This window comes from Cherax quadricarinatus, chromosome 14 (assembly GCF_038502225.1).
Source record: "Cherax quadricarinatus isolate ZL_2023a chromosome 14, ASM3850222v1, whole genome shotgun sequence".
Taxonomy (NCBI): domain Eukaryota; kingdom Metazoa; phylum Arthropoda; class Malacostraca; order Decapoda; family Parastacidae; genus Cherax; species Cherax quadricarinatus.
This window is the reverse complement of record NC_091305.1, coordinates 8,845,019-8,872,692: the sequence shown is the minus strand read 5'-3', so window position 1 is coordinate 8,872,692 and position 27,674 is coordinate 8,845,019. Positions and strand designations below refer to the sequence as shown.

Sequence of the window (27,674 nt, the reverse complement as noted above, 5' to 3'; positions counted from 1 at the left end):
TCGCAACACTGAGTTTCTGAAAGAGGAAGCTGGTCGCCCTGTGGTCCTTGGTTTCTATGATGAGCTTTTCACCCAGCTCTGTTAGGAACTTTAGAGCACACTTGCCCCATGCTCCAAGGGTCTCCGACCCTATTGGGATGAAGATGTAGCAAGGGGGAAGGTCTTCATATTTGCGGATCTTCTGGGTCTCCCTGTGGCTGGCAGCTCCACCCCCTTCCACTACGGAGTATGGCAAGTAGGTGTCTGCCAATGTGGCGGCACATGTGTAGTCCCAGGCAATCTGCTTTCCATCCTTCCAAGGTAGCATAGTGGCTCCATCACATTTTCGAACATTCCAAATGTTTAAGTACATCGATTTAAAGTCTTTATATATTTTTCAAGTGATCTTTTTTTCATATTACTTCATAAGTTGGCTTGAGTTTTGGAATTCATTCAAGATCCTCGACATTGTTATATATTGAACACATTTGTGTTAGGCAAGGAGAGTAATGTGTAGATGTGAAAATACCTTCATAACTCAGGTGCAAGACCTGGGTATCTTTATTTTGAAGACGTTTCGCCAACAGCGCCTTTTTTTTTATACTTCAGAAGACAGATTGTATTTGGAAGATGAGGTAATCAGTCATTCAGCCTTGCAAGGGTTTAGTACTTTGATTTTAATGGGTAAGCTTCATCAACTTGTCGGTATTGTTTACCATTAAGGAAAGGTTACATTTATTACCCATCTACCTTATTCGTTCTATTTCTACAGCACAATCATTGGTGGAAAAACAGAGAAAAAGATTGAGACCGTCTTTATCCTTGTACACGACTTTAAGCATCTCACACAGGTCAGAGTTTCTCACTTCCGCCACATTTTCTCAAGTGCCATTAATGTGCTCGGTCGTCTATCTGAGAGTCCATTAGCCAAGTCCAGATACGCAGAACTTCTTATTTGCTGCCTCTGGTGATTTAACAGAATTGCTCTAAAAAAAAAGTGTTTTGAGTTTCTTGTTCATTTTACTTAATGGTTATTGATGGGAACTAATGGCTGGAGACTTTGCCTTGGTGTTAGTTAAATACCTGGTTTTGTTTCCATAGATTTTTGTTGTTTGCAAATGTAATTTACATCATCCGGTTAAATCTTCAATTTGTCGCTGTTGACAGAACCTGTTAATAATAATTGATTATATGTAAACGCTTTCATTATATTCCTAATACTTTTTAAACTAGAATGGTTAAGATATTACCTGGGTGCCTGTAGGGATCTATGGAAAAATTTAGGCTTGACTATTTAATGAGGTCTTTAACTGATGCTGACTATTCAAACTTTGTATGATATTGTTGATTTTAATTCATGTTAGTATGTTTTATTAATGTGATCTATCTTGTTACTGTGTTGTATACTGTATATTTTGTGTTACCAAGAGAACTGAATGACTTAAAAATATCACAACTGTTAATACAGTGGTTAAGATGCAGAAAACCTTCGACTTGTGTTGCAACAAATTTCATGTTGTTATTTGCAAAATGGCGCATGCATCTTTATTATTGTAACCCTGAGGAAAGCTTGAACCCACAGGGTTGATACAGAACCTGGGAAATGTGTGCAAGAGAGGGAAAAATGTTGCTCAAGCACAGTAGGTCCACTCGTCAGTGTTCAGCAGCAGCAGCTTGTCGAATTTGATCGTAAATGTTTTGGTCATTAAGAGACACAAACTGATAAGTTTGTGTACAAGTGGTTGGAGGCGCCCAGTCGTAATACCATGACCAAGTGTGGAGCTCCTGTCTTGATACAATGGCTGTGTAGCTATCCTGCCGTGATACCATGACTGTGGTGTATTCTGTCATAATACCGTGAATGTGGAGCTATCCTGTCGTGATAACATGACTGTGGTGTATTCTGTCTTGTTACCATGGCTGTGGTGTATTCTGTCTTGTTACCATGACTGTGGTGTATTCTGTCTTGTTACCATGACTGTGGTGTATTCTGTCTTGTTACCATGACTGTGGTGTATTCTGTCTTGTTACCATGACTGTGGTGTATTCTGTCTTGTTACCATGACTGTGGTGTATTCTGTCTTGTTACCATGACTGTGGTGTATTCTGTCTTGTTACCATGACTGTGGTGTATTCTGTCTTGTTACCATGGCTGTGGTGTATTCTGTCTTGTTACCATGACTGTGGTGTATGCTGTGATACCATGACTGTGTAGCTATCCTGCCGTAATACCATGACTGTGTAGCTATCCTGACGTAATACCATGACTGTGGAGCTATCCTTTCGTGATACCATGACTGTGGAGCTATCCTATCGTGATACCATAACTGTAGAGTATCCTACCGTGATACCACGACTGGAGATATCCTGTGGAATGTCCTGTCGTGATTTTTATTACACGACAGCCCTTGTCGTTCTCAGTGAGTTGTATCATTTGCCAGTCATTGTATCAGCAATCTGGGCCCCTCTGTACGCTGCTTTTCTCTTGATAAAAAAATCGTAGTCATTAATGATGATGCTTGTGAAAGCAACGCTTCTTGCATAGTTCACATTCTTCACTGATGTTTCTTATACTGTATCCTGTGTTGTATAGAGATGTGTTGAATTCTTCGATTCGGAGATTCATTTACCGTAGAGCAGCGGTGGGCAAAATACGGCCCGCGGGCCGCACGCGGCCCACCAAAGGTTCTCATGCGGCCCGTTAAGATCAAGTCATATACTCACGTTATTTCGGGACAAAATGTTAGTAAATTTGAAAAAAAGTTACCACGCAACGCCAAGTAATATTGTGGAACATTAACACGTTACCTGCAAATGGCTAATCTTGCAACTCTGTTGTACACACAAGTGATTATTAGTGTTGCCAGAATAGGCTACAGATTTTATAGGCTTTAAATTTTATAGGCTATAAACCTTAAAAATTCGAAATTAAATAGTTGTGGGATATACCTGTTACTACTTTTTTCTTAAAAAAACTTTTATTTTTGGCTATTTTAAATATTAATTATTGTACTTGATATACTATACGGCCCTTGAAAATTGTGAATTTCTGAATGTGGCCCCTGTACTGAAGAGTTTGCCCACCCCTGCCTTTGAGTGAGAGAGAGAGAGAGACAGAGAGAGAGACAGAGACAGAGAGAGACAGAGACAGAGAGACAGAGACAGACAGAGAGAGAGAGAGAGAGAGAGAGAGAGAGAGAAGGAAAGAGATTGCTCTGATCGTATATTGCGATTCAAATTTGTTAATTTACTTTTTTAACAGCAGTAGTAATGGTAATACTATTAGTAGTAATAGAGATAGTAGTAGTAATAGTAAGTCTGTGTATCAAGTGTGAAAATACCAACATTTAATCTATCTTGTCTCGCACAGTCAACAGGGCTCGCGCATCCTTTCGTCAGTCATTCCGCATGGGCACTCTCCGGCGGGTGAAGTCGCCAGCCTCTGGCCCGTCCAGCTCCCCTGGAACACGCATGGCACCCATCCTGGACGAGCCAGCTGAAGAACCTCAGGAGGAGGAGGAAGAAGAGGAGAACGCTCACTCCAGCAGGTGAGAGCAATACAAATCTCTATTCATTATGTATGTAGATGAAATGGGAAACCTATTTCACCGGGTAAGGAGAATGAGAAGATGAGTAACTTCATTTTCCAGCAGGTAAGGATGTTTAAGACGTAGTTAAACACGCATTCCGAATGGTAAGGAGGATGAGGGAATGGATAAGCTTACATCCCAGAAATGACAAGGAGAATGAAAAGATGGTAAGCGCATTCCACAAGGCAAAGAAGATGAACAGATTCGTAAGCTATTTTTCCCAGTGATAAGGTGGATCGGGAGATGGATAATCATTCGCAGTGCAACAGGTAAGAAGGAATCAACCCTGATCCATCAGACATGGCGCCTAATAAACAAAGGCCTAACATATTATAAGTGATTTGGATTACCTGTACTGAGTGACTTTGAAAGGCTCGAAATGTGTAACGTAGGAGGAAAAATGAGTTAGAATTTTTACAGTATAGGATTTTACTATATAACGCAAGCTCAAAACTCTGAGAAGAAGCAGGGACACCGTAGAAATGAATTAGAGTTAACCTCAAATTCCTTGGATCAAACTTGATGACCTCCCATTCCCAGGCGCTGCGTGACCCCCTACGGGTTTTGCGTTTCCCCAGTTTATATACTAGTAATAGTAATAAAATAGAGGAAAAAAATAAGATTGTTATAGAAATAAATAAGGAATGGGTTAAATAAATAGACGAGAAGAAAAACCGTTAGGCAGGAAATAAGGACCTTGAAAAAAAAGAGGCAGGGTAGAAGTGAAATCTTGAAGACGGACAAGAAATAGTCTGCGCAGAAACAGTAAATTGGTAATGAAAAACAATGGCATTGGGGAAGAAACTTGTGCGGATGCTTAGAGGAATTAGAAAAGAAATGGAAACGTAAGAAAAATGAGTAATGACGCACAAAAGAAGTTAAATAAGATAGGGATATAAAAATGAAAACAGAGACATAGAAGAAATTGGCACATAGACACGTTAGAAAGAGGCAGTAAGGAAGCTGCAGCAGAGATATTGACGCTGCAGAAGAAAGGAGAATATTGGAAGAGAAGCGAAGCCTTGGCCGAATAAATAGGCACTTGAGGGCGAATAAATAGGTACTTGAGAACTGTCAACTTAGGGACTTCCCGGATACAAAAAAAAAAAAAAATCAGAAGAAATGAAGACGTTTCGAAAGAAAGTGGAATCTTATGAGGGTAAGAGAAACTTTTCAAAGAAATTGAGTTTTTATGAGATGGCATTTATAAAAGAAATGAGGACGTTAAAATAAAGAAAAATTTATAATGTTCATGTGGAAATTAAAGTCAAAGAAAACGGGATTGTTGCAGTGGTTGAGAATAATTGCTGCAGCAAGATTTTTATAGAGGCGCAGCACCATTATAAAGGGTTGCACACATTGTAGATGAACAGGTACCGTGTAGAAGATATACCAACATTGCAGAGGAACAGGCACTGTGTAGAAGGAATAAGAGAGTGGAAGAGAGATTGGGAGGGGGGGGAGAAGCGTTGTAAAATAATTCAGAAACTTTTATTCCTATGTCTCCAGTATGATTGAAAAGAAATATCAAGAATAAGACAGTAGCAGAGATGCTTCAAGACTTGGTATACAGGGATGTTCAGACAACTGTAGCAGACATACATCAGTCAGCATAAAGGGATGTTTTTGATAGCAAGTCAGAGACTTTAAAATACTCTACCATGGGCGTTTATAGACTGTGACAAAGAGTTTTGCAGCAAGTGGGAGACAGAGATATAGTGAGATGTCGGTGACGGTGTAGAATATCCAGTGAGAGAGAGCGTAACGCAGGCAGCATTAGCAGGGACCTCCAGGGAGGAGTCACAGGAGGTAAATACGGGGGTGTGAAGGATGTGAGAGAAGAGATGGCGCTACAGAGAAGGTTGATTTCATCAGCAGCAACTGAAGCTGCAAGAGTGTATAAGTGATGTGATATCTTGCAGGAAGAGATCATGATAAGGGGAATGGCAGAAATGGAAGGAAGAGCGGAGTTGGGAGGAAGGGTAGAAATGCGAGGAAGGACTAACAGTATATGCCAATATTTTTTTAACGAAATTGGATCCATGAGTAGTGTGCTGATATAATATTCTGTATGAAAGTTACACTGTAGGAACAACAGATAACTATTCTAATGTCATATTCCAACAGGTGGGATACCGTATGTAAAGTTAATAAAGATGTAAGAGAATTTGAGGGATAACAGAGGGAGGAACGGAAGCCATGATATTTAAGAACCAAGACAAACTGGATAGGAGCGACGTCACAAAGAAAGAGAGAAGAACGTTAACCAAGAAAGGAAGAGGAAAAGAGGAAAACTGGAGGAACATAAACAATAAAGAAGGGGGACTGAGAGGGAATAACCATAATGAATAAGAAGGGAAGGAGAGTGTAGTAAAAAGAAACATGCAGAGAACGTAGCTGAGAGCTAAGCAAAATATGATGAGTTAGGTAAATAGCAAATAGGGGAGAATGATAACAAGGACGAGGTGGGGAGGGGGTGAATTGCAGCCTGTAAAGGGCTCTTCTCCCAAGGATTTACCCCCCCCTTTCCTCGGCTCAAACCTCACTGCCTCCCATTCTCCGGGTGCTGTGTATATATGGTCGCTTTGAGCATAGTGTTTCTCGACGAATAGATCTAACGTGCTAACACCATCACCAAGCTTTTCCTCGCTACAGACTACTTTTATGTCTGTTACATAAACATCTTGTTGTGTAGCAGTCCTCTAACGTGATGGAGTTGTGTAGCAGTCCTCTGACGTGACGGCGTTGTGTAGCAGCCCACTAACGTGACGGCGTTGTGTAGTAGCCCACTAACGTGACGGAGTTGTGTAGCAGTCCTCTAACGTGACGGAGTTGTGTAGCAGTCCTCTAACGTGACGGCGTTGTGTAGCAGCCCACTAACGTGACGGCGTTGTGTAGCAGCCCACTAACGTGACGGAGTTGTGTAGCAGTCCACTAACGTGACGGAGTTGTGTAGCAGTCCTCTAACGTGACGGCGTTGTGTAGCAGTCCTCTTACGTGACGGCGTTGTGTAGCAGTCCTCTAACGTGACGGAGTTGTGTAGCAGTCCTCTGACGTGACGGCGTTGTGTAGCAGCCCACTAACGTGACGGAGTTGTGTAGCAGTCCTCTAACGTGACGGAGTTGTGTAGCAGTCCTCTAACGTGACGGAGTTGTGTAGCAGCCCACTAACGTGACGGAGTTGTGTAGCAGCCCTCTAACGTGACGGAGTTGTGTAGCAGTCCTCTGACGTGACGGCGTTGTGTAGCAGCCCACTAACGTGACGGAGTTGTGTAGCAGTCCTCTAACGTGACGGAGTTGTGTAGCAGTCCTCTGACGTGACGGCGTTGTGTAGCAGCCCACTAACGTGACGGAGTTGTGTAGCAGTCCACTAACGTGACGGAGTTGTGTAGCAGTCCTCTAACGTGACGGAGTTGTGTAGCAGTCCTCTAACGTGACGGCGTTGTGTAGCAGTCCTCTAACGTGACGGCGTTGTGTAGCAGTCCTCTAACGTGACGGAGTTGTGTAGCAGTCCTCTGACGTGACGGCGTTGTGTAGCAGCCCACTAACGTGACGGAGTTGTGTAGCAGTCCACTAACGTGACGGAGTTGTGTAGCAGTCCTCTAACGTGACGGCGTTGTGTAGCAGCCCACTAACGTGACGGCGTTGTGTAGCAGCCCACTAACGTGACGGAGTTGTGTAGCAGTCCACTAACGTGACGGAGTTGTGTAGCAGTCCTCTAACGTGACGGCGTTGTGTAGCAGTCCTCTAACGTGACGGCGTTGTGTAGCAGTCCTCTAACGTGACGGAGTTGTGTAGCAGTCCTCTAACGTGACGGCGTTGTGTAGCAGCCCACTAACGTGACGGCGTTGTGTAGCAGCCCACTAACGTGACGGCGTTGTGTAGCAGTCCTCTAACGTGACGGAGTTGTGTAGCAGCCCACTAACGTGACGGAGTTGTGTTGCAGCCCACTAACGTGACGGCGTTGTGTAGCAGCCCACTAACGTGACGGCGTTGTGTAGCAGTCCTCTAACGTGACGGAGTTGTGTAGCAGCCCACTAACGTGACGGAGTTGTGTAGCAGCCCACTAACGTGACGGAGTTGTGTAGCAGTCCTCTAACGTGACGGCGTTGTGTAGCAGCCCACTAACGTGACGGAGTTGTGTAGCAGTCCTCTAACGTGACGGAGTTGTGTAGCAGCCCACTAACGTGACGGAGTTGTGTAGCAGCCCACTAACGTGACGGCGTTGTGTAGCAGCCCACTAACGTGACGGCGTTGTGTAGCAGCCCACTAACGTGACGGAGTTGTGTAGCAGCCCACTAACGTGACAGAGTTGTGTAGCAGCCCACTAACGTGACGGCGTTGTGTAGCAGCCCACTAACGTGACGGCGTTGTGTAGCAGTCCTCTAACGTGACGGCGTTGTGTAGCAGCCCACTAACGTGACGAAGTTGTGTAGCAGCCCACTAACGTGACGGAGTTGTGTAGCAGTCCTCTAACGTGACGGCGTTGTGTAGCAGCCCACTAACGTGACGGAGTTGTGTAGCAGTCCTCTAACGTGACGGCGTTGTGTAGCAGCCCACTAACGTGACGGCGTTGTGTAGCAGCCCACTAACGTGTCGGAGTTGTGTAGCAGTCCTCTAACGTGACGGCGTTGTGTAGCAGTCCTCTAACGTGACTGAGTTGTGTAGCAGCCCACTAACGTGACGGAGTTGTGTAGCAGCCCACTAACGTGACGGAGTTGTGTAGCAGTCCTCTAACGTGACGGCGTTGTGTAGCAGCCGACTAACGTGACGGAGTTGTGTAGCAGTCCACTAACGTGACGGAGTTGTGTAGCAGCCCACTAATGTGACGGAGTTGTGTAGCAGCCCACTAACGTGACGGAGTTGTGTAGCAGCCCACTAACGTGACGGACTTGTGTAGCAGTCCTCTGACGTGACGGAGTTGTGTAGCAGCCCTCTAACGTGACGGAGTTGTGTAGCAGTCCTCTGACGTGACGGCGTTGTGTAGCAGCCCACTAACGTGACGGAGTTGTGTAGCAGTCCACTAACGTGACGGAGTTGTGTAGCAGTCCTCTAACGTGACGGAGTTGTGTAGCAGTCCTCTGACGTGACGGCGTTGTGTAGCAGCCCACTAACGTGACGGAGTTGTGTAGCAGTCCACTAACGTGACGGAGTTGTGTAGCAGTCCTCTAACGTGACGGCGTTGTGTAGCAGCCCACTAACGTGACGGCGTTGTGTAGCAGCCCACTAACGTGACGGAGTTGTGTAGCAGTCCACTAACGTGACGGAGTTGTGTAGCAGTCCTCTAACGTGACGGCGTTGTGTAGCAGTCCTCTAACGTGACGGCGTTGTGTAGCAGTCCTCTAACGTGACGGAGTTGTGTAGCAGTCCTCTAACGTGACGGCGTTGTGTAGCAGCCCACTAACGTGACGGCGTTGTGTAGCAGCCCACTAACGTGACGGCGTTGTGTAGCAGTCCTCTAATGTGACGGAGTTGTGTAGCAGCCCACTAACGTGACGGAGTTGTGTTGCAGCCCACTAACGTGACGGCGTTGTGTAGCAGCCCACTAACGTGACGGCGTTGTGTAGCAGTCCTCTAACGTGACGGAGTTGTGTAGCAGCCCACTAACGTGACGGAGTTTTGTAGCAGCCCACTAACGTGACGGAGTTGTGTAGCAGTCCTCTAACGTGACGGCGTTGTGTAGCAGCCCACTAACGTGACGGAGTTGTGTAGCAGTCCTCTAACGTGACGGAGTTGTGTAGCAGCCCACTAACGTGACGGAGTTGTGTAGCAGCCCACTAACGTGACGGCGTTGTGTAGCAGCCCACTAACGTGACGGCGTTGTGTAGCAGCCCACTAACGTGACGGAGTTGTGTAGCAGCCCACTAACGTGACAGAGTTGTGTAGCAGCCCACTAACGTGACGGCGTTGTGTAGCAGCCCACTAACGTGACGGCGTTGTGTAGCAGTCCTCTAACGTGACGGCGTTGTGTAGCAGCCCACTAACGTGACGAAGTTGTGTAGCAGCCCACTAACGTGACGGAGTTGTGTAGCAGTCCTCTAACGTGACGGCGTTGTGTAGCAGCCCACTAACGTGACGGAGTTGTGTAGCAGTCCTCTAACGTGACGGCGTTGTGTAGCAGCCCACTAACGTGACGGCGTTGTGTAGCAGCCCACTAACGTGTCGGAGTTGTGTAGCAGTCCTCTAACGTGACGGCGTTGTGTAGCAGTCCTCTAACGTGACTGAGTTGTGTAGCAGCCCACTAACGTGACGGAGTTGTGTAGCAGCCCACTAACGTGACGGAGTTGTGTAGCAGTCCTCTAACGTGACGGCGTTGTGTAGCAGCCCACTAACGTGACGGAGTTGTGTAGCAGTCCACTAACGTGACGGAGTTGTGTAGCAGCCCACTAATGTGACGGAGTTGTGTAGCAGCCCACTAACGTGACGGAGTTGTGTAGCAGCCCACTAACGTGACGGACTTGTGTAGCAGTCCTCTGACGTGACGGAGTTGTGTAGCAGCCCTCTAACGTGACGGCGTTGTGTAGCAGTCCTCTAACGTGACGGAGTTGTGTAGCAGCCCACTAACGTGACGGAGTTGTGTAGCAGTCCTCTGACGTGACGGCGTTTTTTAGCAGCCCACTAACGTGACGGCGTTGTGTAGCAGTCCTCTAACGTGACGGAGTTGTGTAGCAGCCCTCTAACGTGACGGAGTTGTGTAGCAGCCCTCTAACGTGACGGCGTTGTGTAGGAGCCCACTAACGTGACGGCGTTGTGTAGCAGCCCACTAACGTGACGGAGTTGTGTAGTAGTCCTCTAACGTGACGGCGTTGTGTAGCAGCCCACTAACGTGACGGCGTTGTGTAGCAGCCCTCTAACGTGACGGAGTTGTGTAGCAGCCCTCTAACGTGACGGAGTTGTGTAGCAGCCCTCTAACGTGACGGCGTTGTGTAGCAGCCTTCTAACGTGACGGAGTTGTGTAGCAGCCCTCTAACGTGACGGAGTTGTGTAGCAGCCCTCTAACGTGACGGAGTTGTGTAGCAGCCCTCTAACGTGACGGAGTTGTGTAGCAGCCCTCTAACGTGACGGAGTTGTGTAGCAGCCCTCTTGTGTCAGTGTTGTGTATCAGCCCTCTAACGTGACGGAGTTGTGTAGCAGCCCTCTAACGTGACGGAGTTGTGTAGCAGCCCACTAACGTGACGGAGTTGTGTAGCAGCCCTCTAACGTGACGGAGTTGTGTAGCAGCCCTCTAACGTGACGGAGTTGTGTAGCAGCCCTCTAACGTGATGGAGTTGTGTAGCAGCCCTCTTGTGTCAGTGTTGTGCAGCAGCCCTCTTGTGTCAGTGTTGTGTAGCAGCCCTCTTGTGTCAGTGTTGTGTAGCAGCCCTCTTGTGTCAGTATTGTGTAGCAGCCCTCTTGTGTCAGTGTTGTGTAGCAGCCCTCTTGTGTCAGTGTTGTGTAGCAGCCCTCTTGTGTCAGTGTTGTGTAGCAGCCCTCTTGTGTCAGTGTTGTGTAGCAGCCCTCTTGTGTCAGTGTTGTGTAGCAGCCCTCTTGTGTCAGTGTTGTGTAGCAGCCCTCTTGTGTCAGTGTTGTGTAGCAGCCCTCTTGTGTCAGTGTTGTGTAGCAGCCCTCTTGTGTCAGTGTTGTGTAGCAGCCCTCTTTTGTCAGTGTTGTGTAGCAGCCCTCTTGTGTCAGTGTTGTGTAGCAGCCCTTATGTGTCAGTGTTGTGTAGCAGCCCTCTTGTGTCAGTGTTGTGTAGCAGCCCTCTTGTGTCAGTGTTGTGTAGCAGCCCTCTTGTGTCAGTGTTGTGTAGCAGCCCTCTTGTGTCAGTGTTGTGTAGCAGCCCTCTTGTGTCAGTGTTGTGTAGCAGCCCTCTTGTGTCAGTGTTGTGTAGCAGCCCTCTTGTGTCAGTGTTGTGTAGCAGCCCTCTTGTGTCAGTGTTGTGTAGCAGCCCTCTTGTGTCAGTGTTGTGTAGCAGCCCTCTTGTGTCAGTGTTGTGTAGCAGCCCTCTTGTGTCAGTGTTGTGTAGCAGCCCTCTTGTGTCAGTGTTGTGTAGCAGCCCTCTTGTGTCAGTGTTGTGTAGCAGCCCTCTTGTGTCAGTGTTGTGTAGCAGCCCTCTTGTGTCAGTGTTGTGTAGCAGCCCTCTTGTGTCAGTGTTGTGTAGCAGCCCTCTTGTGTCAGTGTTGTGTAGCAGCCCTCTTGTGTCAGTGTTGTGTAGCAGCCCTCTTGTGTCAGTGTTGTGTAGCAGCCCTATTGTGTCAGTGTTGTGTAGCAGCCCTCTTGTGTCAGTGTTGTGTAGCAGCCCTCTTGTGTCAGTGTTGTGTAGCAGCCCTCTTGTGTCAGTGTTGTGTAGCAGCCCTCTTGTGTCAGTGTTGTGTAGCAGCCCTCTTGTGTCAGTGTTGTGTAGCAGCCCTCTTGTGTCAGTGTTGTGTAGCAGCCCTCTTGTGTCAGTGTTGTGTAGCAGCCCTCTTGTGTCAGTGTTGTGTAGCAGCCCTCTTGTGTCAGTGTTGTGTAGCAGCCCTCTTGTGTCAGTGTTGTGTAGCAGCCCTCTTGTGTCAGTGTTGTGTAGCAGCCCTCTTGTGTCAGTGTTGTGTAGCAGCCCTCTTGTGTCAGTGTTGTGTAGCAGCCCTCTTGTGTCAGTGTTGTGTAGCAGCCCTCTTGTGTCAGTGTTGTGTAGCAGCCCTCTTGTGTCAGTGTTGTGTAGCAGCCCTCTTGTGTCAGTGTTGTGTAGCAGCCCTCTTGTGTCAGTGTTGTGTAGCAGCCCTCTTGTGTCAGTGTTGTGTAGCAGCCCTCTTGTGTCAGTGTTGTTTAGCAGCCCTCTTGTGTCAGTGTTGTGTAGCAGCCCTCTTGTGTCAGTGTTGTGTAGCAGCCCTCTTGTGTCAGTGTTGTGTAGCAGCCCTCTTGTGTCAGTGTTGTGTAGCAGCCCTCTTGTGTCAGTGTTGTGTAGCAGCCCTCTTGTGTCAGTGTTGTGTAGCAGCCCTCTTGTGTCAGTGTTGTGTAGCAGCCCTCTTGTGTCAGTGTTGTGTAGCAGCCCTCTTGTGTCACTGTTGTGTAGCAGCCCTCTTGTGTCAGTGTTGTGTAGCAGCCCTCTTGTGTCAGTGTTGTGTAGCAGCCCTCTTGTGTCAGTGTTGTGTAGCAGCCCTCTTGTGTCAGTGTTGTGTAGCAGCCCTCTTGTGTCAGTGTTGTGTAGCAGCCCTCTTGTGTCAGTGTTGTGTAGCAGCCCTCTTGTGTCAGTGTTGTGTAGCAGCCCTCTTGTGTCAGTGTTGTGTAGCAGCCCTCTTGTGTCAGTGTTGTGTAGCAGCCCTCTTGTGTCAGTGTTGTGTAGCAGCCCTCTTGTGTCAGTGTTGTGTAGCAGCCCTTTTGTGTCACTGTTGTGTAGCAGCCCTCTTGTGTCAGTGTTGTGTAGCAGCCCTCTTGTGTCAGTGTTGTGTAGCAGCCCTCTTGTGTCAGTGTTGTGTAGCAGCCCTCTTGTGTCACAGTCTTGCTGTGTGACGTCGCTAGCGTCACCGTCTTGCTGTGTGGCGTCGCTAGCGTCACCGTCTTGCTGTGTGGCGTCGCTAGCGTCACCGTCTTGCTATTTGGCGTCGCTAGCGTCACCGTCTTGCTGTGTGACGTCGCTAGCGTCACCGTCTTGCTGTGTGCCGTCGCTAGCGTCACCGTCTTGCTGTGTGGCGTCGCTAGCGTCACCGTCTTGTTGTGTGGCGTCGCTAGCGTCACCGTCTTGCTGTGTTGTCGCTAGCGTCACCGTCTTGCTGTGTGGCGTCGCTAGCGTCACCGTCTTGCTGTGTGGCGTCGCTAGCGTCACCGTCTTGCTGTGTGGCGTCGCTAGCGTCACCGTCTTGCTGTGTGGCGTCGCTAGCGTCACCGTCTTGCTGTGTGGCGTCGCTAGCGTCACCGTCTTGCTGTGTGGCGTCGCTAGCGTCACCGTCTTGCTGTGTGACGTCGCTAGCGTCACCGTCTTGCTGTGTGGCGTCGCTAGCGTCACCGTCTTGCTGTGTGGCGTCGCTAGCGTCACCGTCTTGCTGTGTGACGTCGCTAGCGTCACCGTCTTGCTGTGTGACGTCGCTAGCGTCACCGTCTTGCTGTGTGACGTCGCTAGCGTCACCGTCTTGCTGTGTGACGTCGCTAGCGTCACCGTCTTGCTGTGTGACGTCGCTAGCGTCACCGTCTTGCTGTGTGACGTCGCTAGCGTCACCGTCTTGCTGTGTGACGTCGCTAGCGTCACCGTCTTGCTGTGTGACGTCGCTAGCGTCACCGTCTTGCTGTGTGACGTCGCTAGCGTCACCGTCTTGCTGTGTGACGTCGCTAGTGTCATAAACATAAGTGGGCAACAAAACACTTACATTAAAACTTCACCTTGACAGTTTGTAGACCGCTTCTCCAGTGACATAATTACCCGCTTCTTCACTCTAATGGCAGGTAGTGAAGAGCATTCATCACTGTGTATCCTGGAACACGGGCCACACGTTCTCTACGACTAAGAGTGACTTAAAAATAGCAATCAAGCATGACTTATGCATCAGGGATATAGAAAATATTAAACTATGAAATATAGGAAACAAAGATGTTAGTGGCTCTAAAGGACGTTTGGATTTTCAATATATATATATATATATATATATATATATATATATATATATATATATATATATATATATATATATATATATATATATATATGTACATATATATTTGTGTTGTAAGGATAATATAACAACCTCTATGGTATTTTCAACTTTAATGCCATTATCCAGCTGCTGGTGAAACTGCTCTCGTCACCTGATGGCTTTCATCGTAATAATAGCTGCGGTTACTTGAGCTCTGTCAACTCCCCTCTGTTGACATTCCTTCTAACTTTAGATTGCATTTTTTCGAAGTTTGTAAACTCGGTTCCTCACACGAGAAAGCAAGTTTGTTCATTTTTTACAGTGGACATCATTTATAGATAATTACACTTAAAAAGGCAATCATATATACGTGTATATATATATATATATATATATATATATATATATATATATATATATATATATATATATATATATATATATATATATATATATATATATATATATATATATTTCCTGTTAGCTGTTCCCAATTCCTCCTTGGACACTCGACTAGACCCACAGGCCATTCGGATTGGTGTTGCTCTTCGCCTAGCCGCCCCCATCCTCACCGAACATAGGTGTATTTGCGGCAGGGCGACAGCTGATCAATTCGGACTTCATGGTCTCGTGTGTCACACAGCAGAAGGGAAGTATGCCAGGCATGAGGAGGTTAATGGCAACATAAAGAGAAGCCTCGCCACAGCCCGTTGCCAAGCTCAACGGGAACCCCAAGTGCAGAGGTCTGACGGAAGTCAAAAGCGTCCTGATGGAGCCACTATGCTACCTTGGAAGGATGGAAAGCAGATTGCCTGGGACTACACATGTGCCGCCACATTGGCAGACACCTACTTGCCATACTCCGTAGTGGAAGGGGGTGGAGCTGCCAGCCACAGGGAGATCCAGAAGATCCGCAAATATGAAGACCTTCCCCCTTGCTATACCTTCATCCCAATAGGGTCGGAGACCCTTGGAGCATGGGGCAGGTGTGCTCTAAAGTTCCTAATAGAGCTGGGTGAAAAGCTCATCATAGAAACCAAGGACCACAGGGCGACCAGCTTCCTCTTTCAGAGACTCAGTGTTGCGATCCAGAGAGGAAATGCCTGCAGCAATCTGGGCACGCGGCCCACCGCCGGGGAGCTGGACGAAGTATTCGAGATGTAGCTCTGAGTTACCTATGTTTTACTTTCTATCGTATTTTTGTGAATGTTTTGTCAATGTATTTTGTCTTTAAATAAAATATATGTAAAATATAGGGGGTGGTAGGAGAAAATTCTCAAACAGCTTCAGGGAGAACCTTGAGTTTTCCCTGAAGCAAGTTTATTCTTTTCTCTGAGGATGAGGGTCCCTAAAACAGTTCTAGAGGTGGTACGTCCCTACATATATATATATATATATATATATATATATATATATATATATATATATATATATATATATATATATGTATATATATATATATATATATATATATATATATATATATATATATATATATATATATATATGTATATATATATATATATATATATATATATATATATATATATATATATATATATATGTATATATATATATATATATATATATATATATATATATATATATATATATATATATATATATATATATATATATATATATATATATATATATACATATATTATAGGTAGTAGGTTGGTAGACAGCAACCACCCAGGGAAGTACTACCGTCCTGCCAGATGACTGTGAAACAGAAACCTGTAACTGTTTTGCATGATGGTAGGATTGCTGGTGTCTTTTTCTGTCTCATAAACTCGGATATCTTGCTACTCCAACTTACACTTGGGTCACACTTCACAGACATGCACATGCATATATATATACATACATCTAGGTTTTTCTCCTTTTTCTACATAGCTCTTGTTCTTCTTTATTTCTTCTATTGTCCATGGGGAAGTGGAAAAGAATCTTTCCTCCGTAAGCCATGTGTGTCGTATGAGGCGACTAAAATGCCGGGAGCAATGGGCTAGTAACCCCTTCTCCTGTAGACATTTACTAAAAAAGAGAAGAAGAAAAACTTTATAAAACTGGGATGCTTGAATGTGCGTGGATGTAGTGCAGATGACAAGAAACAGATGATTGCTGATGTTATGAATGAAAAGAAGTTGGATGTCCTGGCCCTAAGCGAAACAAAGCTGAAGGGGGTAGGGGAGTTTCGGTGGGGGGAAATAAATGGGATTAAATCTGGAGTATCTGAGAGAGTTAGAGCATAGGAAGGGGTAGCAGTAATGTTGAATGATCAGTTATGGAAGGAGAAAAGAGAATATGAATGTGTAAATGCAAGAATTATGTGGATTAAAGTAAAGGTTGGATGCGAGAAGTGGGTCATAATACGCGTGTATGCACCTGGAGAAGAGAGGAATGCAGAGGAGAGAGAGAGATTTTGGGAGATGTTAAGTGAATGTATAGGAGCCTTTGAACCAAGTGAGGGAGTAATTGTGGTAGGGGACCTGAATGCTAAAGTAGGAGAAACTTTTAGAGAGGGTGTGGTAGGTAAGTTTGGGTTGCCAGGTGTAAATGATAATGGGAGCCCTTTGATTGAACTTTGTATAGAAAGGGGTTTAGTTATAGGTAATACATATTTTAAGAAAAAGAGGATAAATAAGTATACAAGATATGATGTAGGGCGAAATGACAGTAGTTTGTTGGATTATGTATTGGTAGATAAAAGACTGTTGAGTAGACTTCAGGATGTACATGTTTATTGAGGGGCCACAGATATATCAGATCACTTTCTAGTTGTAGCTACACTGAGAGTAAAAGGTAGATGGGATACAAGGAGAATAGAAGCATCAGGGAAGAGAGAGGTGAAGGTTTATAAACTAAAAGAGGAGGCAGTTAGGGAAAGATATAAACAGCTATTGGAGGATAGATGGGCTAATGAGAGCATAGGCAATGGGGTCGAAGAGGTATGGGGTAGGTTTAAAAATGTAGTGTTAGAGTGTTCAGCAGAAGTTTGTGGTTACAGGAAAGTGGGTGCGGGAGGGAAGAGGAGCGATTGGTGGAATGATGATGTAAAGAGAGTAGTAAGGGAGAAAAAGTTAGCATATGAGAAGTTTTTACAAAGTAGAAGTGATGCAAGGAGGGAAGAGTATATGGAGAAAGAGAGAGAGGTTAAGAGAGTGGTGAGGCAATGTAAAAAGAGAGCAAATGAGAGAGTGGGTGAGATGTTATCAACAAATTTTGTTGAAAATAAGAAAAAGTTTTGGAGTGAGATTAACAAGGAAGCCTAGAGAACAAATGGATTTGTCAGTTAAAAATAGGAGAGGAGAGTTATTAAATGGAGAGTTAGAGGTATTGGGAAGATGGAGGGAATATTTTGAGGAATTGTTAAATGTTGATGAAGATAGGGAAGCTGTGATTTCGTGTATAGGGCAAGGAGGAATAACATCTTGTAGGAGTGAGGAAGAGCCAGTTGTGAGTGTGGGGGAAGTTCGTGAGGCAGTAGGTAAAATGAAAGGGGGTAAGGCAGCCGGGATTGATGGGATAAAGATAGAAATGTTAAAAGCAGGTGGGGATATAGTTTTGGAGTGGTTGGTGCAATTATTTAATAAATGTATGGAAGAGGGTAAGGTACCTACGGATTGGCAGAGAGCATGCATAGTTCCTTTGTATAAAGGCAAAGGGGACAAAAGAGAGTGCAAAAATTATAGGGGGATAAGTCTGTTGAGTATACCTGGTAAAGTGTATGGTAGAGTTATTATTGAAAGAATTAAAAGTAAGACTGAGAATAGGATAGCAGATGAACAAGGAGGCTTTAGGAAAGGTAGGGGGTGTGTGGACCAGGTGTTTACAGTGAAACATATAAGTGAACAGTATTTAGATAAGGCTAAAGAGGTCTTTGTGGCATTTATGGATTTGGAAAAGGCGTATGACAGGGTGGATAGGGGGGCAATGTGGCAGATGTTGCAGGTGTATGGTGTAGGAGGTAGGTTACTGAAAGCAGTGAAGAGTTTTTACGAGGATAGTGAGGCTCAAGTTAGAGTACATAGGAAAGAGGGAAATTATTTCCCAGTAAAAGTAGGCCTTAGACAGGGATGTGTGATGTCACCGTGGTTGTTTAATATATTTATAGATGGGGTTGTAAGAGAAGTAAATGCGAGGGTCTTGACAAGAGGCGTGGAGTTAAAAGATAAGGAATCACACATAAAGTGGGAGTTGTCACAGTTGCTCTTTGCTGATGACACTGTGCTCTTGGGAGATTCTGAAGAGAAGTTACAGAGATTGGTGGATGAATTTGGTAGGGTGTGCAAAAGAAGAAAACAGGAAAGAGTAAGGTTATGAGGATAACAAAAAGATTAGGTGATGAAAGATTGGATATCAGATTGGAGGGAGAGAGTATGGAGGAGGTGAATGTATTCAGATATTTGGGAGTGGACGTGTCAGCGGATGGGTCTATGAAGGATGAGGTGAATCATAGAATTGATGAGGGGAAAAGGGTGAGTGGTGCACTTAGGAGTCTGTGGAGACAAAGAACTTTGTCCTTGGAGGGAAAGAGGGGAATGTATGAGAGTATAGTTTTACCAACACTCTTATATGGGTGTGAAGCATGGGTGATGAATGTTGCAGCGAGGAGAAGGCTGGAGGCAGTGGAGATGTCATGTCAGAGGGCAATGTGTGGTGTGAATATAATGCAGAGAATTCGTAGTTTGGAAGTTAGGAGGAGGTGCGGGATTACCAAAACTGTTGTCCAGAGGGCTGAGGAAGGGTTGTTGAGGTGGTTCGGACATGTAGAGAGAATGGAGCGAAACAGAATGACTTCAAGAGTGTATCAGTCTGTAGTAGAAGGAAGGCGGGGTAGGAGTCGGCCTAGGAATGGTTGGAGGGAGGGGGTAAAGGAGGTTTTGTGTGCGAGGGGCTTGGACTTCCAGCAGGCGTGCGTGAGCGTGTTTGATAGGAGTGAATGGAGACGAATGGTTTTTAATACTTGACGTGCTGTTGGAGTGTGAGCAAAGTAACATTTATGAAGGGGTTCAGGGAAACCGGCAGGCCGGACTTGAGTCCTGGAGATGGGAAGTACAGTGCCTGCACTCTGAAGGAGGGGTGTTAATGTTGCAGTTTAAAAACTGTAGTGTAAAGCACCCTTCTGGCAAGACAGTGATGGAGTGAATGATGGTGAAAGTTTTTCTTTTTCGGGCCACCCTGCCTTGGTGGGAATCGGCCAGTGTGATAAAAAAAATATATATATATATATATAGTTTCTACCAATCAACAGATGATCCAGAATATTAGTGCCGTTTTACCAGGAGCACGAGCCATTGATCCAGCCAATAGCACTCTCCTCGGTGCTCCTCTTGGGTCCAATGCCATCGATCTGATCCTAGGAAAAAAAGTCTCAGACCTCCGGACGATGGAAAGCAGGATGAAAGACATTGACACACACGATGCCTTCTACCTTCTCACCAGGTGCCTGTCAATCCCAAAACTTACCTATTTTCTGAGATGCTCCCCAGCCTTCAGCAGTCCAAAACTCAAGGAATATGACTCTCTCCTGAAGGCCATGCTAGAGAGTGTATTGAATCTTTCCCTTGATGATGGACAGTGGTTGCAAGCCTCACTTCCGGTCAGGCTTGGAGGGCTAGGAGTACGCAGATCCTCCCAGATTGCTCTACCAGCTTTCCTGTCCTCTTCCATTGCATCAAACGAGTTGATAAGACAAATTCTTCTTGACACCCTTAGTGACTCAGCAGGAATAGAAGACCCTAGCTATGCCAGTGCCATCACCGAATGGGAGACTCTTGCTGCTCCAGCACCAAACCCTAGTGCAGCACTGGCTCACAAACAGTCAAGCTGGGATGGCCCAATTGCTGAAAAGGTGCTTGCCAACATTCTCAGGGCTGCAACATCAGATAGGGAGATTGCCCGTCTCCAGGCTGTGAGTGCACATCACTCCGGGGACTTCCTCCAAACAGTTCCCATATCGGCAATGGGAACGCGACTCGACCCTAAGACCCTCCATATTGCAGTGGCTCTGCGCCTTGCTGCCCCAATTCACACAGAATATATGTGTATTTGCGGCGAAGTGCAAGCAGACCAATACGGTCTACATGGTCTTAACTGTTCCAAAACCAAGGGCTGGCATGCAAGACACAATGAGGTCAACGACATCATTAAGAGAACCCTTGCTACAGCTGGATGCCCTGCCGAGAGGGAGCCACGATCCCTTGCAGCAAACAATACCCACAACCCAGCAAACCGCCCCGACGGGATCACCATCTATCCTTGGAAGAATGGCAAGCTCTTAGCATGGGACTATACCTGTGTGTCCACACTGGCTGACACCTATATCCATCACAGTGGGGCGACAGGGAGGAGCTGCTGACCACAGGGAGGAGTACAAGATCAGCAAGTACAGGGACATTAGCCAACAGTATCAATTTGTCCCAGTGGGATCAGAGACCTTGGGATCATGGGGAAAAAATGCCACACGTTTCCTTAAAGAATTGGGTTCCAGACTCATCGACACCACCAGGGACCCAAGGGCAGCCACTTTCATGTTCCAGCGCCTCAGCGTCGCCATCCAGAGGGGAAATGCTTGCTGCATACTTGGCTCACGTCCAGCCTCGGAGGAGCTGGAGGAAATTCATGATCTTTGATACATTGTGCCATTGTATTCATGTTTATGTTTTTTTCTGTAAATGTATTTTGTTTATTAATAAATGTTCACATAGAATAAAAAATATATAGGGGGTGGTAGGAGAAGAAAATATTCAAACAGCTCCGAGGAGAACCTTGAGTTTTCCCTGAGGTACGTTTATTGTCTTCTCTGAGGATGAGGGTCCCCAGTCCAGCTATAGAGGTGGTACTTCCCTATATATATATATATATATATATATATATATATATATATATATATATATATATATATATATATATATATATATATATATATATATATACAGTAGGATATGCTGTAACGAACGGTGCATTACAAAAAATATATATCATTGATTTTAACTAACAATAAATATATTAAAATTAACGTATGATGTATATAGCAGAATTTAGTTAAAAAAAATTACGTTAGTTTGTGGGAGTTTATATTATTGTTAACGAAAAAAAAATTTACTATCAGTCTGAATGTTTGTTTTTGGTAACACTTTAATTTTTTAGTGAATTCGGCCCAAATAATATTCTACGTTTCACTATATATTTTAAAGTCTTGGGCAAGTTCAGTTCTGCTTAATAATGTTTGGCTTACGTGTTACCCACGAAGTTTAGAGCAGTAGTACATAGGTTACAGTGTGTTTACGTCTCATCACCATCATTGCTTTTTCAGGGAACCTGACGACAGTGACCAGCGGGATCCTCTGCTGGGCGTCACCACCCACCTGAACTCCACCACTGCTGCAGCTACTGCTGCAGACGGCGCCGCCAGGGAAGTCCCAACCTCCCCTCGTCAGTCCAGCAGCACCACGTCAGAAGTAGCCTTACCTGCCTCTGCCGCACCTGCTATTCTTACTACTAGTCCTGTCGAGCCTCCTGCTACTGCTGCTACTGCCGCTACGCTCGTCATCTCTAGCGATAGAAGGGTTGGTGAAATGTTGCTCTTATAAGTACTCGCCTAGTTGACTGCATGGGATTGATTCACAGCTCATGGCCTCGCTATTTAACTTTGATAGATTGGCATTACTGATTTTGAGTCTTCAGGACCCGATAATACTTATTCTAGAACCCACGTGTTTTTGACCCTCGACGCTAGGTCACCTTAACGTGGTGGTGGGGACCCAGGGTCCTCGACGCTGGGTCACCTTACCATGGTGGTGGTGGTGTTTGTGACCCTTAACGCTGGGTCATCTTACCGTGGTGGGGGTGTTTGTGACCCTCGACGCTGGATCACCTTACCATGGTGGTGGTGTTTTGTGACCCCTCGACGCTGATAATGATGGTAGAGAAGTCATAATAGCAGCTATTCATGTTGAAGGCACTGAATAGTCTAATGATTCTAGTGTTTTAAAATCCTTTTTTTTTTTTTGGCCGTAGGTACAGCAACAAATGTTAGCTCGTGGTGTCCCGTCTGATGCATTTATAAAAAATACATTTGTGTTTGAGTGTGAGAGAGTGAAGCAGGGAGAGGGAGAAAGAGAAATATATATAGCAAATATGGACTCAGCAGAGTCTAAAATATGTAAGATTCCAGAGTTTAGTAATAAAGTATAGCTTGTGTTTTTGCCAGGATTGGGACCAGTGTGATGGCATTGCGACCACTGATAAAGAAAGCTTAACGAATATCAACACGCTTTCATGCACACAAGATCCTTGTGCTGCGTGTCTACGCGCACGAGACAATGATATGGCTGCTCTTTTCGTATCTGGGATCATTTCGATGTCCCAGGAAATGATCAGGTGTGTGCCGAGGCGACGGTTGCTGTTAGTAGCTCACTTTACAATAGAATTTTTCCTTAGTGATTTCATGGACCATGTCCACAGATATGTCCTTGGAAAGTGGCAGGCCTAGTGGACGCTACAGACTGGCAGCAAAGTTATATAGGGTTCAGCGAGATGGAGCTGGTTGACCTTCAGCAGGAATCATCACTTTGAGACGAATCTCTGTCGACTGACGATCGGGAACACACTTCTCACAAATAGTCAAGTCACTTGTTTGTAGATCTTTTACTCCCACTGTGTAGCTTTTGTCGTACCACTGACTGGGGGACACTTTAGCAGTTTGTTCGAGGCCTAGGCCTTTCTGCCTTCATGGATTTTATAATTACCGAGGTACCTGTTGGGACCTCGGGGAATTTATAGGAGAGTCTTTTAACATTAATAATTAATGGAGTTGCAAGGAGTCTTGATACTGAAGACTTGACCAACAACAGCAACGCGTTTCCAAGGAGTCAAGCGAGGCTAAACTTAGGATTAATAATTTTCATTGATTAAGAATTGTTGTTTCTGTTTGAATATGATTTTCAGGGGTCAAATAATATCGATGGTGCTGATTATAGTATCAGTTGAAATGATAATAATGACGGTTAAGAGAAGCATTGAAACTCATAATCATAATAATGACTCCATAAATGATAGTAATACTGATAGGAAATATGATATAGTAACACGTAAATGATATTGATATTTTTGATAATACTCTTATGAACAGAAGGTTTTATGTGTACGTCCTAAAAACTGTCAATTATTGCCATTGAAGTACACACTTGTGCGCATTTAAAAGAAAGATTAAACAAACACATGAGTGGAAATGGTACGGTATAAGTTGGGCCTACCCAGCTGTAGCTGGAATGTGTGAACCCACAAGTTGGAATAAAATGAGATACGCATTTCCCTTGATTTACGAGTTTGTCGAAGTTAGATTTTTAAGTCTTGCCGCTGAAGCGGCATGACCGCATCCATCCTGTGTATGGACGGTAGCGTATGACCGCATTCATCCTGTGTATGGACGGTAGCGTATGACCGCATCCATCCTGTGTATGGACGGTAGCGTATGACCGCATCCATCCTTTATATGGACGGTAGCGTATGACCGCATCCATCCTGTGTATGGACGGTAGCATATGACCGCATCCATTCTGTGTATGGACGGTAGTGCATGACCGCATCCATCTTGTGTATGGACGGTAGCGTATGACCGCATCCATTCTGTGTATGGACGGTAGCGTATGACCGCATCCATTCTGTGTATGGACGGTAGTGCATGACCGCATCCATCTTGTGTATGGACGGTAGTGCATGACCGCATCCATCCTGTGTCTGGACGGTGGCGCATGACCGCATCCATCCTGTGTCTGGACGGTAGCGCATGACCGCATCCATCCTTTGTATGGACGGTAGCGCATTACCCCATCCATCCTTTGTATGGACGGTGGCGTATGACCGCATCCATCCTGTGTCTGGACGGTGGCGCATGACCGCATCCATCCTGTGTCTGGACGGTAGCGCATGACCGCATCCATTCTGTGTATGGACGGTAGCGCATGACCCCATCCATCCTGTGTATGGACGGTAGCGCATTACCGCATCCATCCTGTGTATGGACGGTAGCGCATGACCCCATCCATCCTGTGTATGGACGGTGGCGTATGACCGCATCCATCCTGTGTCTGGACGGTGGCGCATGACCGCATCCATCCTGTGTCTGGACGGTAGCGCATGACCGCATCCATCATGTGTATGGACGGTAGCGCATGACCGCATCCATCCTGTGTATGGACGGTAGCGCATTACCGCATCCATCCTGTGTATGGACGGTAGCGCATTACTGCATCCATCCTGTGTATGGACGGTAGCGCATGACCCCATCCATCCTGTGTCTGGACGGTGGCGCATGACCGCATCCATAATGTGTCTGGACGGTAGCACATGACCGCATCCATCCTGTGTCTGGACGGTGGCGCATGACCGCATCCATAATGTGTCTGGACGGTAGCGCATGACCGCATCCATCCTGTGTCTGGAAGGTAGCGCATGACTGCATCCATCCAGTATATGGACGGTAGCGCATGACCGCATCCATCCTGTGTCTGGATGGTAGCGCATGACTGCATCCATCCAGTATATGGACGGTAGCGCATGACCGCATCCATCCTGTGTCTGGATGGTAGCGCATGACTACATCCATCCAGTATATGGACGGTAGCGCATGACCGCATCCATCCTGTGTCTGGATGGTAGCGCATGACTGCATCCATCCTGTGGATGGTAGCACCAAAAAAAATGGGATTGTAGATGTGACAATGATTCATTATCATACTCCACTTGGCATAGCTGCATCACAATAGTATTAGTTATTATACTTATTACAATTATTTCGTGTAGTTAATGTATACCAAGTAATGTGAAAATACAATGAAAAATTAGGACACTTGTTAACTATAAAAAATACTGTTTATTGTTAGGTTGCAATCCCATTAAAAATCAATTCATCCAGAAAGAATAAAAAGACACAATTTCGTGACTGGAACAATACACAAATAACCCGCACGTAGGTGAAAGAAGGGTATGACTAAGTTTCTCTCCGACTTAGACCATACATACTGATCCCGTACCATTGTGTGTTAGTGTGTGCCTAGTTTATGGTCCAAGTCGGACCGAAACGTTGTCGTGTTTCTTCATCCTATGTGCAGGTTATTTGTGTACAGTTTATTCATCTGGTAGAATGTGGATATGATCATCAACAATGAGTCAGTTTGTCATATCCTGTGAGGTATGTATGGAAGTGTCTCTAGAAGGTTGGGTGTTTAGACAGGATAAGATATAGAAATTCTAGTGTACGGTCCTGTCTTTACATTTAATATCATTGGCATCTCGATACAAACCGTACTGTCAAAAGTATTTATAGCAAAGAACGTAGCTATTCTGTATTCGGTAGCACGAGTACATATCCATCTTGTGAACGGTAGCACAAGAACGCATCCATCCAGTGGACGGCAGCTCAAGAACAAATCCATCTATTCCTGTGCTCTAAAAAGTTTGTATTCCCATAAAAGGTTCGTAATTAGTTTTGCAAGCGCTATTATTATGTGGCTAAAAGTGGACGCAGTACTCACGTATCAGGATGTGTATGCATTTTCTGTCAAGATCATTTGAGACCGCAAAATATAGCTTAATGTGAGGCAGTCTATAGTGGTGGTCTGAGACCAGAACAATGAAAGATGATGAGTCAGTCTACTGAGATGGTCGGAGACCTTAGGACTCTACAAGATGATGAGGGGGAACCCTGTTATGGTGGCGTGAGAGTGTTGAACATAAGGCGGTAATTTAAAATGGTAAGAGAGCGCAGAATGTTGCAACATAATAAAATGGCTCTATTAAAATGGTCAGAGACCGTAAATCTCTGTAAGTGATAAAAGTAAGAGGATGGCAGAGAGTTAGTCTTTCCCAGTAGGTAAATGAGTTCTTACAGATTGTATGAAAAAAGCGCAGCTTGGAAAACATTAATAATGACAACGTTTCTCCTGAACATCCAACTTTTCTAAGTATAGTCACTGACTGGAAAACACCTGTTGCACAAGAACGACGTTGTCATTATTCTAGTTTCCTCAACTATACTTTGTGTCTTCTATCACAGTCATCCTTTATGTATTTGAGACCTTGGAGTATTTTATGTATTTGGATCAACCTTCTGCGCTGGTAATGTCTAAAGTCCAGGAACATCAACAAGATGGACAAGTCAACTCATTCATGGATCTGGAGTGATTTTCACAGCGTGTGTTATTCGAACCATCATGTTTGATTGAATATTTGTGAACCAGTCTGACTTAAGAAAATCCATCTCAAGATTTTCGGGTCGCTAAGCTGATAAAAAAAAACGCTGATTCCAGCAGAGGTAATCCAGCTGTCGCTGCTGCCGTGGACCATCACAAGGCCAGCGGCTGCATCACATTCACTTGTGTCCCTAGACACCCTCTGGTCCTTCCTTGCTAAAATATTGGCGTCAGTGGACTGGGCAGTGTTATGATAAAGACCTCCGCTATTGATTTTCTTTGACGAATAAACATCATTCTGAAAAGGGTGTAAAATATAGTAACAAATATACACCCAGCAAATTGAAAAAAAAAATCCTAAATATTCCCTTTCTTCCAGTATAATAAAAGACGAAATGATAAATTTTCCCTTTCATCAATAATTTGATTTGAGCTTTGTGTCGCCGTGCAGCGCACTGTCGACGCCCTCTTTGTGGGTCAGCCTGTCCTCCACACCTTCCCGGATGATCGCAAGACGTCGCTGCCCATCTGGAGGAGGAAGAACTCTGCCGCCTCCCGCAAGGACTCTGTCGCCACTACTCTCTCCAAGGCCTCTGAACGAGTAAGCCCCGAGCATCCCTTGTTACTCTGTGCCTCCTGGCGTAGTAGTTGGAGGTTCACACTCGAGGCTGTCATCAGGCACGACAGGGGGTTAGTGCCCCAGAGGAGGATCAGGCCTTCAACGTTAAGGTCGTTGCCAACTATATTCCAAAAGTAGGCTGCTCTATCTATGAAAGTTTATTTCGTTTAATGTTAGTTAGTGTTTGAGCAATTTAAATGATAGAGATGTTCATTAAATTTTATTCCCCCCTTCTTCACAGAGCCTTGTTTATCCCATTAAATATAATCTTAATATCTGCAGACACTTAAAACGTATGAGGCGCTCCCTGGAAAAATGCAGTAAGCGCCATTTGTAAAAAAAAAAAAATCGTAAGTGGCGACTGGCAGAGGTTTGTGAAAATCCCACGTTCTCAGTGACTGAGAACTGAGCTGAGACCCAGTCTCGAAGTGTCTTGCTTTCTCATAGAATTTTCTGCTCAAACCATGCGTGAGCTACTGAAGTGAAGACGATCATCATTTCGAAGGCAAATTTACCTTTCATTCTCGCCGCCACTTAGAGAAAGAGGAACAAAGCGAAACTATGGAAATGGAATAAATTCGGCCGGGATGGAGCTTACAACCTTGTTCCAGGGAGTGCCCCATATGGATTCTCGCACTGCAGGAAAATGCGGTCCACCTATTCCTCTGTCTTGTTTTTGTCGGTAAATCTGTTGTAGGACTCCA

At 45.3% G+C, this 27,674-nt stretch overlaps 1 protein-coding gene across 1 annotated transcript in view; it reads left to right on the top strand.

The window, feature by feature from the left end:
* LOC128695239 (voltage-gated inwardly rectifying potassium channel KCNH2-like) overlaps positions 1-27,674 on the top strand; it is a 611,454-nt gene that overhangs the window by 549,380 nt on the left and 34,400 nt on the right. Inside the window, exons 5-6 of the mRNA XM_053785754.2 lie at positions 3,350-3,527; positions 21,473-21,725. Of these exons, the coding sequence (XP_053641729.1) occupies positions 3,350-3,527; positions 21,473-21,725 (431 nt within the window). The remainder of the gene's footprint in view (positions 1-3,349; positions 3,528-21,472; positions 21,726-27,674) is intronic.